This window comes from Brachyhypopomus gauderio, chromosome 4, assembly GCF_052324685.1.
Source record: "Brachyhypopomus gauderio isolate BG-103 chromosome 4, BGAUD_0.2, whole genome shotgun sequence".
Classification (NCBI taxonomy): Eukaryota; Metazoa; Chordata; class Actinopteri; order Gymnotiformes; family Hypopomidae; genus Brachyhypopomus; species Brachyhypopomus gauderio.
Window position 1 is genome coordinate 20,758,830 of NC_135214.1, and position 17,456 is coordinate 20,776,285.

Genomic DNA, 17,456 nt, shown 5'->3' on the forward strand with positions numbered 1-17,456 from the left:
GGTTTCGTCACCCTCTCCATCTGTGCACTAGGTGATAAATCTAGAGAGATCCCCTTGGGCACAGAAGTAGACGGCCGTGCAGTTAACATCGCTTAGCCACTTGCACTTAAGCGGTGTCTCCTAAAGACAGACGGCCAAGCTCCGCCCACTGTGTCTCAGGTATTCACCCCATTCCACAGCAGGCGGTAGCATCACGGGGTTGTGGGCCATGATTAATAAAAGCCGCTTGGATGGAGGAAATTTGTTCCGTGCTGAGTTAGGGGAGAACTTAAAATAACTGAGCGTGCCATTCGAGACTGAGATTTAAAGAGTGCTATTACCACTCCTAACCCATTTCAGCTGGTGCTGATTTAGGAGTACACTGCACAACTGTTGGGGGTTCTTCAGCAGTTGAAGCCAAAGGCTTTGGCCTTTGATAAGTGTGAAACAGCCCCACGCTGCTGCCTGTCCCCCAGTGTTCTCTCTCGTGACGTTTTCGACACCTTCTCCTTTCTGCCTTTCTGTTGTTTAATGGATCAGTTTAAAGGTGCTCTTGTCTTGTTCCCTTGATGACCAGGGAGAGGTTTTGGTCTTCAGGGGGCGTCTGCCTTGTTTTCAACATGGCTGATTTGGTTGTTGTCACCACTGCAGTGACCACAGCTGCTTTCTGAACGTCCCTCATATCTCGGCGCAGGACAGATCGTGCCCCTTATTGTCATTACTGTATAGTACCAGAGCTGAATTCAGCCGTCTGTTCAGTTTAGCAGAATACTGGCTGTTCTATCTGTATCATATTGCTAACTTATTGTCAAATATTGTCAATATTGTCAAATTGATTATAAGAAGAATAAAGTTTGACTCAGTATAATGCCTAAAGTATATGGTTAAATGGATTTCAAGAGACTTTATTGCATGGTATGTATGTGTTATAACTCTCATTTTAAAGTGCATGTTCTACATTTGACAGTAGATCTCAAGGCCCGTATTCCTCAGCTCCGTCTCCGTCCAAAGTGTTTTGTGTATTTATAGGCCAAAAGCCGTAACTCTCTGCACGTTGGCATATAGAGCAGTCGGGCATGATCAGATTTCTCTGATTTATATTAATACATTACAGCTGATGCTACATGTCAATCTCTGGTCTTTCTAAGACATGGCTGGGAGCTTAATTATAGCAGAGCTGGTGTTTAGCTTCCAAAACATTCTCGTAATAGTGATTCTGACTTCAGCAGATATACCAGATATAAATATACCAGACTGTTTTGCCAGATCCATTTGATAATAATAATAATAATGACAATCAATATTATAGATATTCTAACAATATATTATACTAAATATACTATTTCTTTTTGCATTAAATATCTAATTAGTCCAATATTATTTGTTTTTGTAAAAAATCTAAATGCCCATTATGATGGCATAAACCCTAGTCTGTAAATGTACTGGGCTGTTCTGGTAGTGTAATGGTTTGGAAGCGGTAACTGGTCCAGTGGGAGAACCCGTTCTTGGTTCTGATGAGCTGCCCTCACTGTCTGCTGGACTCCACACCTGAGTAGTTGTGAGTCATTTGTTTAAATCTCGGCACTGATGTTTGGAGATGAAGATGCTTTGATATCGCTTGAGTAATGGGAGATTTTTTGAACACGGCAAATGTTATTTCCAAGAAATTCAGTCATTTTCCCCATCTCTCTCTTTCTGGATTTCCTGGAAGACCAACTCTTATTCATTATGTCTCAGGGCCGTGTAAACTCTCGGCAGCCCATAATAACCCTAATGTGTAATTATTTGGAATTATTTTCAGTGGCCAATATTAGTCATTCTCTCTGGATTTTGAGATTTTGGGTTTTTTTTGTTTGCTTGCTTTGCTTAAGGTTTTAAAGGCTTCCTCTGTGTGTGTGTGTGTGTGTGTGTGTGTGTGTGTGTGTGTGTGTGTGCGTGTGCGTGTGCGTGTGTGTCGGTCTGTCTGTCTGCCTGTCAAACAGAAAACCAACAAGCCCAGGTGTGTTGTGACTCATGGCTAACCGCGTTAGTTAGCATCATATTGCTACAATGCTTTTCTAGCTGTTCAAACTATTTTCAAAAGTTCAGCATTGTAAAGCTAAAAGTTTGTTGTTCTAAAGCTTCTGATATACCCTGTAAGTATTTTTTCTTCTTTGTGGGCTTATGTTCATCCCTCATTAAAATATGTTTTTATTTTTCCTGGAATCTGGGATCCTTTAGCAGTCTTCCAGGTCTCTTATGTAGACAGCTTACCGTTGTACTTTACTGCACTCACAAATGGGGACCTCAGTTTTTACAGTGAACTGAAAGCACTAAAGTTTATTTAGACTTGTCAAGGTACCTCTCATTTCTTGAATTTTCTCTTTATTCCTCTTTGCAAGCGATGTTTCCTGTAATGAAGCCGTGTCAGTGAAGGGTGGGGGTGGGGGCTCAGTTCCCCCTCCACACTCTCACCACACGCTGCACTCTTATTCCACACTCCCACCACACCCTGCACTCTTACTGCATACTCCCACCACACCCTGCACTCTCACCACACCCTGCACTCTTATTCCACACTCCCACCACACCCTGCACTCTTACTCCACACTCCCACCACACGCTGCACTCTTACTCCACACTCCCACCACACCCTGCACTCTTACTGCACACTCCCACCACACGCTGCACTCTTACTGCATACTCCCACCACACGCTGCACTCTTACTCCACACTCCCACCACACGCTGCACTCTTACTCCACACTCCCACCACACACTGCACACACATACTGCTCTATTCCTGTAAATGCACAGGACAGCTCAGGTGTCCTTATTGGTCTACTGGTCCGTGAATGTGAAGACATGGTTGGTGTTGTGTTGTCACTTGGCCCGTGTACTGCTCTGACATGGACTGGATGGCCAAGCTGTTGACACTTTGGAAGTTTTTATAGCACTTAAGAGACAGACAAGGTTGTGATGTGAAGTCATACAGCTCAAAAAAGGGATCCTGGTGTGTTTAAGAAGAGGATTGCACCTATAATTCTGCACATACACAATTCTGTCACACTATATCAATGGCTAACTGATCAAATTCTTTTGGTTCAAAAGTCATTTAGGTCCTGCTAATTATGGAGATGAAGGCATTTATGTCCTGTTAATAACGGTGATAACGGCCAGTGATTGGGGAGGAAGAGGAACACAGGTTTTAAAAGAGCCGCAGGTGTCAGAGCCATAACTAGAGCCTCACTTGAAGCCCACATGGCTTCACAGACACTGTAGCTTGTGCTCTACTGACCACAGACACTGTGTAGCTTCATTTCTGAAGAGATCTATTGACAGGTTTTTCCTCATTTCTTTACCTTTTACCAACTGTCAGTTTGCACAGAACGTAGCCCTGTTGTCCGTCTTATCGCCAGTCCTGTGTGACAGAGCAGATTGGACACGTACTACATCTTAACTCCTTTCCTCACCGCTGCTGTCAGCCACGACCCTTCATGGTATGTGCAGCTGCTGATTGGAAGTGTTCCTAGCTGGCATTAGCGCAAACATGGCCCTCACGGCCCTGGTGTAACCCTGCCAGCTCTGAGTCCTCCCGCATGCCACACGTGCTTTTACTAGCTACTGTAGCTTTTCAGTTAGCAGTGGACATGGGAACCTCTCAGGACGTCTCTCACATCGAGCTCAAGGTCTCCAGTTAGGACAATGTCCACCAGCCCATGCTATATATCAAACGGCCTGCATAGTGGTAGCAGTGCCGGTTTGAGATTGGTGTTTTAAAGCTGTCAACATGTACACACACTCCACCCATGCTGGGATTGAGAGTTACCCCTTCTGTAACGGTCATTCCCTGTCAATAGAACTCTATGTATGTGCCATATGGATGTATTTTTATTACTACACTACATGCTACAATATAATTCTTCCCTTCTCAGTTCCAGAGGCACTTTAATGCCATTGTATTAATGACAAATCTGTTTGCATTGCCAGTTGTTGCTCCAAAAGCAAGTACATTAGAAAAATATACAGTCATGCCCGAAAGTATTCATACCCCTGGCAAATTTTGACTTAAATTTACTTTTATTTAACCAGAAATTATATTTTTGACTGGAAATGACACAGGCATCTCCCAGGAGATAATACGATGATGTACAAGAAGCATCATTGTGGGGAACATTTTTTCTCAGCTTTTATTCACAATTGAAGAAAAAGTGGCATGTCCAAAATTATTCATACCCTTTGAAAACTGTCACAGTACATAAGAAAATCCAAAGTGCTATATCATTCCAAATAGTCCAAGCTGTTTTAAAGCATCCTAATTACCCTGATTCATTGGGAACAGCTGTTTTAATCAACTCAACAGGAGAAAAACAGCAGCTCTCTGCAGTTAGTTTGTGGACAGTCATGGCTAAGACAAAGGAGTTCACTAAGGACCTGCGGCTGTGCATTGTGGCCGCTCACAAGTCAGGAAAAGGCTATAAAGCCATATCAAAATGTTTTCAAGTTCCAGTGGCTACAGTGCAGAGTATTAATAAAAAATACAAGAAGTTCCGCACTGTGGAAAATCTCAGAAGATGTGGTCGGAAGCCAAAAGTGACACCTGTGCTGGCCAGGAGAATAGTGAGAGAGGTGAAGAAACACCCAAGGATCTCCACCAAGGCCATCCTGGTGAATCTGGGCTCTGCTGGTGGCAACATCTCAAGGCCGACAGTCCAACGGACGCTGCACACTGCTGGGTTCCACGGACGCAGACCAAGGAGGACACCACTTCTCCAGAAGAGGCACACAAAAGCCCACTTGACCTTTGCAAATGCTCATCTGGACAAAGAAGAAGACTTCTGGTGTTTTATGGTCAGATGAAACAAAAATTGAATTGTTTGGCCACAATGATGTGTCCACCATTTGGCGTAAAAATGGAGAAGCCTTCAACCCTAAGAACACCATCCCCACTGTCAAACATGGTGGTGGGAAACTAATGTTTTGGGGGTGTTTTTCAGCCAATGGACCAGGGAACTTGATCGCAGTAAATGGCACCATAAAAAAAGAGCAATACATCAAGATTCTCAACAACAACATCAGGCAGTCTGTAGAGAAACTTGGCCTTGGGAACCAGTGGACATTTCAGCACGACAACGACCCAAAACACACAGCCAAAGTGGTGAAGAAATGGTTAGCAGACAAAAACATTAATGTTTTGCAGTGGCCCAGCCAGAGTTCTGACTTGAATCCAATTGAGAATCTGTGGAGGGAGCTAAAGATCAGGGTGATGGCAAGGAGACCCTCCAACCTCAAAGAGTTGGAGTTGATCACTAAAGATGAATGGACAAAAATACCAGTGGAGACATGCAAAAAGCTGGTCAGCAATTACAGGAAGTGTTTGATTGCTGTAATAGCCAATAAAGGCTTTTCTATTAATTATTGAGAAGGGTATGAATAATTTTGGACATACCACTTTTTGTTCAAATGTGAATAAAAGCTGAGAAATATTTTTCCCCCACAATGATGCATCTTGTACATCATCGTATTATCTCCTGGGAGACGCCTGTGTCATTTCCAGTCAAAAATATAATTTCTGGTTAAATAAAAGTAAATGTAAGTCAAAATTTGCCAGGGGTATGAATACTTTCGGGCATGACTGTATATATAATATGAGATGATTTACTTTAAGAAAACCCTTAATGTAAAGCCTATGGCATTTTTGTGCAACACACTTAACCATAAGGAATACTTAAGGGCACTCTAGTTAAGCACACTTTAGTTAAGCGCACTCTAGTTAAGGTCACGCTAGTTAAGGTCACTCTAGTTAAGCGCACTCGAGTTAAGGGCACTCGAGTTAAGCGCATTCTAGTTAAGCACACTCATATGGGAAAATTCCACTTGCTCAGGACCGCACTGATCTACACTGTATGAACTTTACAACTCTGTGGAACAAATGTTATGGTTTAAACATCCTCTTTTCTAATATAAACTTCTTCCTACTTCTAGAAATTCTGAGACACTTTGCTTGCACAGCTGATGAAGGAACTCTGAAATACCCTCTTCCTTGAAACCTTGTGTACTGGAATTTAGACTTTGTGTGCGTGTGCGTGTGTGTGTGTGTGTGTGTGTGTGTGTGTGTGTGTGTTATGCAGTTAACTGTGGTTAAAGATGGAGAGATAGTCTATCCACATGTCATATCTAAATATAAATCTCAGCAGTTTAATGAGATTAATATCAAACCAACTCAAAACGTAATCTACCAAAAGACGACAAAATGACGGAACAAAAGACGTGATGTTGGTTTTACGTCTGCTGATGAAGCTGGTGGTTTTGTCGTTAGGAGAAGAGACCTCCACCAGAAGGAAGCAACCGCTCTGCCTTCTAACAGAGTCTTTTACAGGCAGAACCACTCTGACATTCCTCCAGACCTTCAGTCATGCTATTTCAGGACATCTCCCAAACTCTGCAAGCTTTACTGTACATGACGATCCTCCCTATAGCCATTTCTGAATAGAGAGAGAGAGAGAAAGAGAGAAAGAGAGAGATAGAGTGATAGAGAGAGAGAGAAAGAAAAGGTAAACATGCATTTCTATGTCTGCTTATTTTTAGGAATCTATCTATTGGATATGATTTACATCGACTCTGCATATCCCTCCACCGACAGCATCATTGAGACGGAGCAGAGGACCAACCAAATGAACAATCTCCTCCGTGTCATCTCTGACCTTCAGGTCTCCTGTACCTACGGTCAGTCTCGACCCCATTTACCCCACATCCCTGTTGGAACTCTTAAAATATCAGTTATTCTCAGTCGATTTGGTTCATTTCTCACATCATGGTTTACATTGGCATCACAACTAGTACATTTCTCAAAACAGTTAGTGCAAACAGCAGAACTCAATGAAATACCTGCAAAAGCAGATACTTCACTCAAAATTCTTTGTTTTAGGTCAGTCAATTTGTCAGTGAACAAGGCAGTCAAAATACTTAGTCATGTTGTCAGTGCAACTATAAGTCACAGTCAGTGTAGACTGTATATTCTGATGGAAACTAGCTAAGCTTTTGATTTCAAGAACACTGCACACTCTGTGGTATATCAAATACATGTTACACACATACAAACTTACATGGAACACAAAGTTACACATGACTGTATGTGGGAGACTGATAGCAAGAAATTGGACTGGAATCAAATTTGTACAGCAATATTGTTTGACTGTATTGTTCGCACTGCAATTTGTTGACAAAAACAAATCTGACTGAAATTCAGAAAAGTCAGACAACTGACTGGAAAAACTGCAAAATTAGAAACTTATTCTACACATTCAAAACAACCTGAGCATGACCTAAAGACTAAATGTTTTGGAGGGTAAGACGATTCAACAGACAATCCATACAACACATTTTGATAAGCATGACATAAGCAATTGATCATGCAAAAAACAACAGACAATTGTCCATTTGCAAAATGTGAAACACAATGAGAAATGCAGTTATGGAGTGCACAAGTGACAAGGAGATGTGGAGATTGAATGAACAGTTTTGAGAATTTCAATTTTGATCTGAGAAATGAACCAAACCGACTGAGAAAAACTAACTTTTATGTATTTTATACACAAGCAACATTCACTACCTCTAGTTCAGAAAAAGTATTTAGACGAGAAAGTAATGAATCATTACGTTTTCATTACATACATGAATAATTACTGATGTTTGACCTAAGGGAAAAAATGACCTAATACTGATAGTTACACTGTGTCCACAAGAGGGAGCAATTGAGACTCAAAATCATTGCCTGTGATTTTTCCCATAAATTTATTTGGTAAAATAAAATTTTGTAATATATATACTTTATTTAAATCTTTTTAGTAAATAAAAAATGTTGCACATGTTCTCTGCTGCAGTAATCAGATGAATTCTGAAATTAGTGTGACCTTTGCCCTCTGTCTCAACAGATTACTTGCAGACGTTGCCACATGTGCAGAAATATTTGATGTCAGTGCGCTACATCGAGGAGCTGCAGAAGTTTGTGGAGGATGACAACTACACGTAAGTTGTGAAGAAGCCAGGATGGATGTCTGGGACAGCATAATGAGAACGATATAAACAATCAGAAATGTACACTGCACAGCTGACTAACTAAAATGATAGTAAAGTCATTACCTGATGAACTGACCCATTAGAACAAAACACTGACAACAAAGACATATAGAGATCAAAAAGAGCAAAAACTACATTGAAAAACTACATACATGTGAATTGGGGAATTGTGTAAGAATCCAGAGTTTTGACGTGCTTCTCCTACACATTGAAATGGCAGACAGTCCTGCTGAACACCATGAGTCACTGCTGCTGCTTTGTGAGGAACTTCCTGCTCTGTGGCTGCAGAATGACTAAACCATGTGGTGCCTGTGGACTTTAGGTCCACTTGATTTGGCCACACGACCCACAGGGCCACCACACTCCTCATGTTCTGACCACAGCTGCTCATGGCTGGTATGGATTGATGCTAACAAAATCCTGTGTTATCGTTATGGTTTCCCTCCCTCTCTCTCTGTCTTTACTCTCGAGCCAGTAGTCACATTTAACATGAAATCTCTTTCTTAAAACAAAAAGGTTTTATTTTACTTTAAAGGTATTACTTTAATTCAGTAATAAAGAATTCTTTTTTTCCTCACAACAGTCACAGTCATATATTTTCAAGCTAAAGTTGTATTTTCAGCAGTGTGTGCATTTTTACAAGCTACATTAATCCACATATTTAAAGGTGTCATGAGGATTGTACCTCCTTACACGCTGTATGTTTTAATAAGATGATGTCATTTCCCCTGGGAAGCCTGCACACCTCCTACATCCAAACATTGAGAGTTCCCTCCAGCTACGTGTGGTCTGTCTGAGCTAGCTCTGTGGGTCCTGCACGTTCAGTCTGTACCAATATCTAATGCTGTACGATCTTCTCTCTCCAGGTTAAGGAATTACATGTTGTGTGGCAAACATTTCTAGATTTTTCTAGACTTTCATTCAGTTGAGCCTTCAGTTCAGCGAGCTTTTTTTGGGTTTCTCCTGAAAGTTTATTAAAGCTCACACGTGTATTTATAATCTCAGGTATCCTAATGTATTTGTCGGGGTCTGGTGTTTTTCCTAAAAAAAAGCAGGATTATTTTATCAGTGCCAGATTTATTTTCATAGTCGTTTGATCTGAGCAGTTCTTGCCAGGGATGATAATAAACATGGGTAATAAACATGGGTCACCAACAGAACTTCATACAGATGGATGTTTATACAGTCTGTATTGCAATATGAAATTAACCCACACTGCACAAGACCAGCACCAGTGAGCACAAGATAATCTTAAACTATTATTTACATCACTTCATCACAGCTGTCATAACTCATGCACCTGATCTCAACTACCTGTACGTTTTATTTTCATTCCACACAAGCCCTAAATGCAGTGGCTATTCAAACACGTATTGAGCTGCCAGTATCAGTCCTAGAGCAGCAGGGTTATCTGTTACAACAGGACTCTGCTGCCCTGGGGCTGGACATCCACGTGGAGCTGGTGTCTCCAGGGTGTAGCGCAGAAGGTGGAGTTGGCAGTGTGTGGGCACTGGTGCAGCTGGGCCTGCTGGGGTAGTAGTGGAGTAGTGTGGGTTGTAGTGGGGGTAGTAGTGGGGGTAGTAGTGGAGTAGTGGGGGTTGTAGTGGGGGTAGTAGTGGAGTAGTGGGGGTAGTAGTAGAGTTGTAGTGGGGGTTGTAGTAGTGGAGGTAGTAGTGGGGGTTGTAGTGGGGGTTGTAGTAGTGGGGGTAGTAGTGGAGGTAGTAGTGGGGGTTGTAGTGGGGGTAGTAGTGGAGTTGTAGTGGGGTAGTAGTGGAGTTGTAGTGGGGTTGTAGTGGGGGTTGTAGTAGTGAAGGTAGTAGTGGGGGTAGTAGTGGAGTTGTAGTGGGGGTAGTAGTGGAGTTGTAGTGGGGTTGTAGTAGTGGAGGTAGTAGTGGGGGTTGTAGTGGGGGTAGTAGTGGGGGTTGTAGTAGTGGAGGTAGTAGTGGGGGTTGTAGTGGAGGTTGTAGTGGGGGTTGTAGTAGTGGGGTTGTAGTGGGGGTAGTAGTGGGGGTTGTAGTAGTGGAGTTGTAGTGGGGGTTGTAGTAGTGGAGTTGTAGTGGGGGTTGTAGTGGGGGTTGTAGTGGAGTTGTAGTGGGGGTTGTAGTAGTGGAATTAGTAGTGGGGGTTGTAGTAGTGGAGGTAGTAGTGGGGGTTGTAGTGGGGGTAGTAGTGGAGTTGTAGTGGGGGTAGTAGTGGAGTTGTAGTGGGGGTTGTAGTAGTGGAGGTAGTAGTGGGGGTTGTAGTAGTGGAGGTAGTAGTGGGGGTTGTAGTAGTGTGGGTTGTAGTGGGGGTTGTTGTAGTGGGGTTGTAGTGGAGGTTGTAGTGGGGTAGTAGTGGGGGTTGTAGTGGGGGTTGTAGTAGTGGAGGTAGTAGTGGGGGTTGTAGTAGTGGGGGTTGTAGTAGTGGAGGTAGTAGTGGGGGTTGTAGTAGTGGGGTAGTAGTCAGGGTTGTAGTAGTGGAGGTTGTAGTGGGGGTTCTTGTAGTGGGGGTTGTAGTGGAGGTTGTAGTGGGGTAGTAGTGGGGGTTGTAGTAGTGGAGGTAGTAGTGGGGGGTTGTAGTGGGGGTTGTTGTAGTGGGGGTTGTAGTAGTGGAGGTAGTAGTGGGGGTTGTAGTAGTGGAGGTAGTAGTGGGGGTTGTAGTGGGGGTTGTAGTAGTGGAGGTAGTAGTGGGGGTTGTAGTGGGGGTAGTAGTGGAGGTAGTAGTGGGGGGTTGTAGTGGGGGTTGTTGTAGTGGGGGTTGTAGTAGTGGAGGTAGTAGTGGGGGTTGTAGTGGGGGTAGTAGTGGGGGTAGTAGTAGTGGGGGTTGTAGTGGGGGTTGTAGTAGTGGAGGTAGTAGTGGGGGTTGTAGTGGAGGTTGTAGTGGGGGTTGTAGTAGTGGGGTTGTAGTGGGGGTTGTTGTAGTGGAGGTAGTAGTGGGGGTAGTAGTGGAGGTAGTAGTGGGGGTTGTAGTAGTGGGGGTAGTAGTGGGGGTTGTAGTAGTGGAGTTGTAGTGGGGGTTGTAGTAGTGGAGGTAGTAGTGGGGGTTGTAGTAGTGGAGGTAGTAGTGGGGGTTGTAGTGGGGGTTGTAGTAGTGGGGGTAGTAGTGGGGTAGTAGTGGGGGTTGTAGTAGTGGAGGTAGTAGTGTAGGTAGTAATGGGTGTTGCAGTGGGGTAGTAGTGGGGGTTGTAGTAGTGGAGGAAGTAGTGGGGGTTGTAGTAGTGGAGGTAGTAGTGGGGGTAGTAGTGGAGGTAGTAGTGGGGGTTGTAGTAGTGGAGGTAGTAGTGGGGGTTGTAGTGGGGTTGTAGTAGTGGAGGTAGTAGTGGGGGTTGTAGTAGTGGAGTTGTAGTGGGGGTTGTAGTAGTGGGGGTAGTAGTGGAGGTAGTAGTGGGGGTTGTAGTAGTGGGGGTTGTAGTAGTGGAGTTGTAGTGGGGGTTGTAGTAGTGGAGGTAGTAGTGGGGGTTGTAGTAGTGGAGGTTGTAGTGGGGGTAGTAGTGGAGTTGTAGTGGGGGTAGTAGTGGAGTTGTGGTGGGGTTGTAGTGGGGGTTGTAGTAGTGGAGGTAGTAGTGGGGGTTGTAGTAGTGGAGGTAGTAGTGGGGGTTGTAGTGGGGGTAGTAGTGGAGTTGTAGTGGGGTTGTAGTGGGGGTTGTAGTAGTGGAGGTAGTAGTGGGGGTTGTAGTAGTGGAGGTAGTAGTGGGGGTTGTTGTAGTGGGGTTGTAGTGGAGGTTGTAGTGGGGTAGTAGTGGGGGTTGTAGTGGGGTAGTAGTGGGGGTTGTAGTAGTGGGGGTTGTAGTAGTGGGGGTTGTAGTAGTGGGGGTAGTAGTGGGGGTTGTAGTGGGGGTAGTAGTAGTAGTGGGGGTTGTAGTAGTAGTGGGGGTTGTAGTAGTGTGGGTAGTAGTGGGGGTTGTAGTGGGGGTAGTAGTCTGTTGTAGTAGGATTGTTGTGTTTTGGGGGATGACCTCAGCGTCTGGCCTCCTCTCTGCTTGTGATGCATCGCCGGCCGTCCCCCTAGCCTCACGCATCACATCTCACGCATCACATCTCACGCATCACATCTCACGCATCACACCTCACATCTCACGCATCACATCTCACATCTCACGCATCACACCTCACACATCACACCTCACATCTCACGCATCACGTCTCACATCTCACGCATCACATCTCGCACATCACACCTCACATCTCACGCATTACATCTCACATCTCACGCATCACATCTCACGCATCACATCTCACATCTCATGCATCACATCTCACGCATCACATCTCGCACATCACATCTCACGCATCACATCTCACGCATTACATCTCACATCTCACGCATTACGTCTCATATCACACATCACATCTCACGCATCACATCTCACATCTCACGCATCACACCTCACGCATCACATCTCACACCTCACATCTCACGCATAACATCTCACATCTCACGCATCACATCTCACACCTCACGCATCACACCTCACGCATTACATCTCACATCTCACGCATCACATCTCACGCATCACATCTCGCACCTCACATCTCACGCATCACATCTCACGCATCACATCTCACATCACATCTCACATCTCACGCATTACATCTCATATCACACATCACATCTCAGGCATCACATCTCAGGCATCACATCTCAGGCATCACATCTCACGCATCACACCTCACGCATCACATCTCACGCATCACATCTCACACCTCACATCTCACGCATCACATCTCACACCTCACGCATCACACCTCACGCATCACACCTCACATCTCACGCATCATGTCTCACACCTCACATCTCACGCATCATGTCTCACAGCTCACGTCTCAGGCCTCATGCATTACATCTCATGCATCATGCACCATGCATTGTGCATGGGTCAGGATGTGTCAGGATGGGTCAGGATAGGTCAGAATGTGTCAGGATGGGTCAGGATGGGTCAGAATGGGTCAGGACGGGTCAGGATAGGTCAGCTGGTACACTGTAAACCTTCAGCACAGTGACAAGCATGTGGCTAAACAAAAGCTCCAGAACTCCATAAACTCCAGTACTGTTATGTTGTCATAATCAAGTGTCCAGCTTTGTTAAACTTATGTCTCTGTTAATTTCTCAGGCTGTCTCTAAGAATTGAACCAGGCAACAGCTCACCACGTCTGGTATCTTCCAAAGAAGACCTTGGAGGTACTGAGTTCATTTTTTCTTTTTAAATGCCTTTTATTTTCCTTGAATTCAGTTTTCCGTCTGGTAGAGGTGCCACATGGCTTTATGTTCCTCTGTAGAACAGAGTTAGCACCGACTCCATAAAAGTAGCTGTGTTGTCCCAGTGGTTTATAGTATGTCTGGAAGTCATTATTAGATGAGGGTTTTCACAGATGTTTTCTGGAAGGATAATGGAATATGTAATTTGTTAATAGAGATTCCTGTGACCCTCAGGCTGCAGGAGATTATGTGGGATTTCAAGTTAGGGAAGCCTCTCTCATTTCCACCATTAGTTAATGCTTTTCAGTTGTTTTTTCTAGCAAGGCAGTGTCTGCTCACATTATCTATGAGAAACTATCACCGCTGAGACGAAGGTGTTTGAAGGACATGTTGGTCTGAGATACCTCAGCTCCTCTTAATGCAAGTGTGTAGTGTGTAGTGTGTAGTGTGTAGTATGTAGTGTGTAGTATGTAGTGTCTCTCATATCAGTTTAGGCTGTACGTGGTTCCCTTGCTTGAGTTAATACACCCTTATAGGCATTACGGGCGTGGATTAGGTTTATGTGATATGAGCTTCTGTTTGGTTATTTGATTTGCAAATATATGTGTTTTTTCCTCAAATTCTTTATGTCCATACAAATGATATTTCATATCACATTTATTCATTTAAAAAACTAGCTCAAGACTGTGTGGTCCTGTTCCCTTAAGACGTCTGGATCAGTACTGGGCTTGTGCTATAGTCCAAACGTTATTTATCCTTCATGCACTTTAAGGTTTCACCTCTCATAGAGAGTAAAACAGTTAAGACTTCTCAATATTTTTCAGATGTTTGAATTGGGAATGAAGTCATGCTTTATGGTTATAACAGCTGCATCCACTCTATGGCAACACTTCTGGCGTTGCGAGTGTCCGAGTAAGCTGGGAGGATACTGTGTGTTTTCCACAAGTGCTCTGTGGTTATTCTGGAGCTGAACACTGACAGGCCTGCACACGTCCATCCTGGACACCATGATGATTACTAGGGGGCTGTGGATCACACGTGCCCAGAGCGGTGGGCAGCCCTAGCCCGGCGCCCGGGGAGCAGTTGGGGTTAGGTGCCTTGCTCAAGGGCACCTCAGTCATGGCCTCAGGTCTGGGAATCGAACCCACGACCCTCCGGTCACAAGACCAGTTCCCTAACCGCCAGACCATGACTGCCCCATGTTAGCTAAAAAAACAGCTAAAAGCATTGTATCATAACACAGCCAAGTATGGACATATCTTTATAGCAACAGATACTGAAGAACTTCTGCGTTCATCTGTACCCTCAGGTCTGCTCTACTGTAATATGCTCCTAGCAGGTCTCATGCGTCCTAGCACACACACCAGAGAACGTCACACCAAACAGATCTCCACTGGCCACTTGTGTCACTCACTATTTAAATGCTATTGCTTACGTGTAAGGGTTTACATGGTCTTGCCCCTCTATATACATTTCTATACAAATAACGATTATTATTATTACAAAGTACACACAGATTCATCCGGTTTTTACAAATGGCTGCAAATATAAATGGTGCCATATATATATTATAGGAAAAAACTGAATGTTTAAAAAAAGAAAACCTGATGCTCTAATAGCTAACGAGCTAGCTGTGTTAAATATTGTTCACTCTTCCAAATTCCAGCTTGGATATAATTTGAGCCATAAATGACTTGGCCAGAATGATTCTTTTTTTAGTAATAATAATAAATTATCTAAAACTATTTAAGACATTAGCATCACTGTGTGTGTATGCGGTGTGCTTGCGTGCGTGTGTGGTGTGCGTATGCATACATGCGTATGTGTGTAACGTATGTAGCCTATACTTAAAATAAACCAAATAAAATACTTTAATATTTCAATGCAATATTACAATGAAACAATATAGTACGATACCAGTAGTACATGAATCTTTTCGTGATGATCTCAGGAACCTTGCAGCAGGCTCTTGGCTCCAAACAAGAAGAACCTCAACAATGATAAATTCTTAACGGTTATCAGACTCGAGATGATGTGTATCAGGTTTACATTTGTCTGAAGCTAAATATATTCAAAGGTTCTGTTACCATCGAATCATTGGAAGCCTTGGGGTCCACACTGCATCATCTGCTAATATCACGCACACATGCACTTTGGCCAAACTCTGGTTTTCCACAACCTGACTGCAGGCATCTCGCCTTTTAGACGTGACTTGATTGAAAATGACTCTTGGGTGTTGGCATCCTTGATATGAATCATACCAAAAATGATTATTAAAAGTACCTCAGCTGGAAATGGTACACAAGCGTTGCTCGCTTTCTCAGTTCAGTTTAAAAGCCAGTAGCATCTTTTCCTGGCCCATGTGCTTCGAGTCTTTGAAGAGGCTGCAACACTGGAGTGACTGGTCCCAACTGGTGTGTGCTTCCATAAGCTAATGGGTCGGGTCTGTTTCCATTTACACTGCCTCCGCACGTCGCCCACAAGCTCCCACATCATGCCTGTTAAAACCAGTAGGGGAGTTTGGGCCTTCAGGTCTTCTCTTTGTCAGCAAACGTCTATTTTGTTGCCGCAAATACTTTTGGTTTTTACTGTGAAGCGGAAAATGGCCCCAAACGTGCCTGCAGGGGATGAGCTGCCTGTCAGTGGGTGATTAGCTGTGTTCACTGTTGCTCTTTTATTCCAGTAGTTAACAGATACCGTAATGTTGATTCTTCTAATTGGACATGTGGCATTAATGAGGAGACATGCACAGTTTAGGCTGGTCTGTTTAGATTAGGGACTGAAAGAGAGAGGCAGGAAGGAGGCCTGTATCCGCACATATGGAATGAAGAGGGAAGAAAACGTTAAATACTGCTAGAAGGGAAAAGCTTGAAACACTAACGTAGCCTTTTATATCACGCCTGTGCTCACACATTATTTATGGAAAAATGTGATGCAAATGATGTGTGTGTGTGTGCACGTGTTTGTGTGCACGTGTATGTACACGTGTGTGCGCATGTGTTTGTGTGTGTGTGTGTGTGTGTGTGTATGGGCTTGTCTGTGTTTGTATTTGATGTGCGCGCATGTGTGTATATGTATATGTGTGTGCATGCGCGTGTGTGTGTGTGTGTGTGTGTGCGCGCGTGCATGTGTGTGTGTGTGTGTGTGTGTGTGCCCACGTGTGTGTGTGTGTGTGTGTGTGTGTGTGTGTGTGTGTGTGTGTGTGTGTGTGTGTGTGTGTGTGTGTGTGTGTGTGTGTGTGTGTGTTCCAGGACCCTCTGAAGAGTCCTTCTCTGTGCGGTATAACCGGAGGCCGACGTGTCCTGATACTTCAGTCTCCCACCTGCCCACTCCGCCCCCAGCTCGGCACAGGAAGAGCCACAGTCTGGGCAACAAGTTAGTACCACGCGCCCCCTACAGGACGAGTGAGGAACTCTCAACATGTGTAGTCCCTGCTGAATTGTGTTATGTCATTATTGTTCCCTCTCCCACACTCACTCACTCTTTCTCTCTCTCTCTCTCTTTCACTCTCTCCCTTTCTCTCCCTCTCTCTCTCTCTCTCTCTCTCCCCCCATCTTTCTTTGTTCTCTGTTTAGTATGATGTGCCAGTTTGGAGTGGTGGAGAGTAAGAGTGCCATCTTCTCTGCTAAGGAGAAGGCTCGTCACCTACTGGACGACAGCTTCTTAGAGTCCCACAGTCCTGTCAGGAACCACACACACGACTCCGTCTTCACCAATGGCATTTCATTAGGTTCCTCACTTCATTCCTACACATACTTCTTTTCCCTCACTTGTACCTCTGACACCCCAGAATCGGAATTATGAACCAGCAACACAGGCAGTGAACAGGAATAGGATTGATGGAAAGAATCTTTCATGCCACTAACAGGCATCCTAATATCTATTTTTCTGGACTTCCATTTCCAGATACGTTGCATCCTGTTAGCTTCCATAAAAGAACAGCTTCTAAATCAATTTATATTTAATGTATGTAAATTAATGTAAATTAAGGTGCCAAGTAAGATTTAGGATTAGGGATGCACCGAAAATTCGGCCACCGAAAATACTTTCATCACCGAAACAACACGGCCGAAACAATGTGCTGTGATGACGCAAGCAAAAATCGCCACCTGCACGCGCTTATTTGGATAAAGCTAGCAAAAAAGTTTTCCAGTGATGGCGCCAAGGCAAAGGACATTACACCAAAAATTATGGAACTCGCTGCCTTAGACGATCAGCCGTTCTGTGTCGTAGGGATTTCGTAGG

At 44.1% G+C, this 17,456-nt stretch overlaps 1 protein-coding gene across 2 annotated transcripts in view; it reads left to right on the forward strand.

The window, feature by feature from the left end:
* Positions 1–17,456, forward strand: part of ralgps1 (Ral GEF with PH domain and SH3 binding motif 1) — a 109,986-nt gene that overhangs the window by 76,767 nt on the left and 15,763 nt on the right. For both annotated transcript variants that reach the window (XM_077002981.1, XM_077002982.1), the window contains 5 exons: positions 6,546–6,683; positions 7,892–7,985; positions 13,126–13,193; positions 16,463–16,586; positions 16,787–16,941. In XM_077002981.1, the coding sequence (XP_076859096.1) occupies positions 6,546–6,683; positions 7,892–7,985; positions 13,126–13,193; positions 16,463–16,586; positions 16,787–16,941 (579 nt within the window). The remainder of the gene's footprint in view (positions 1–6,545; positions 6,684–7,891; positions 7,986–13,125; positions 13,194–16,462; positions 16,587–16,786; positions 16,942–17,456) is intronic.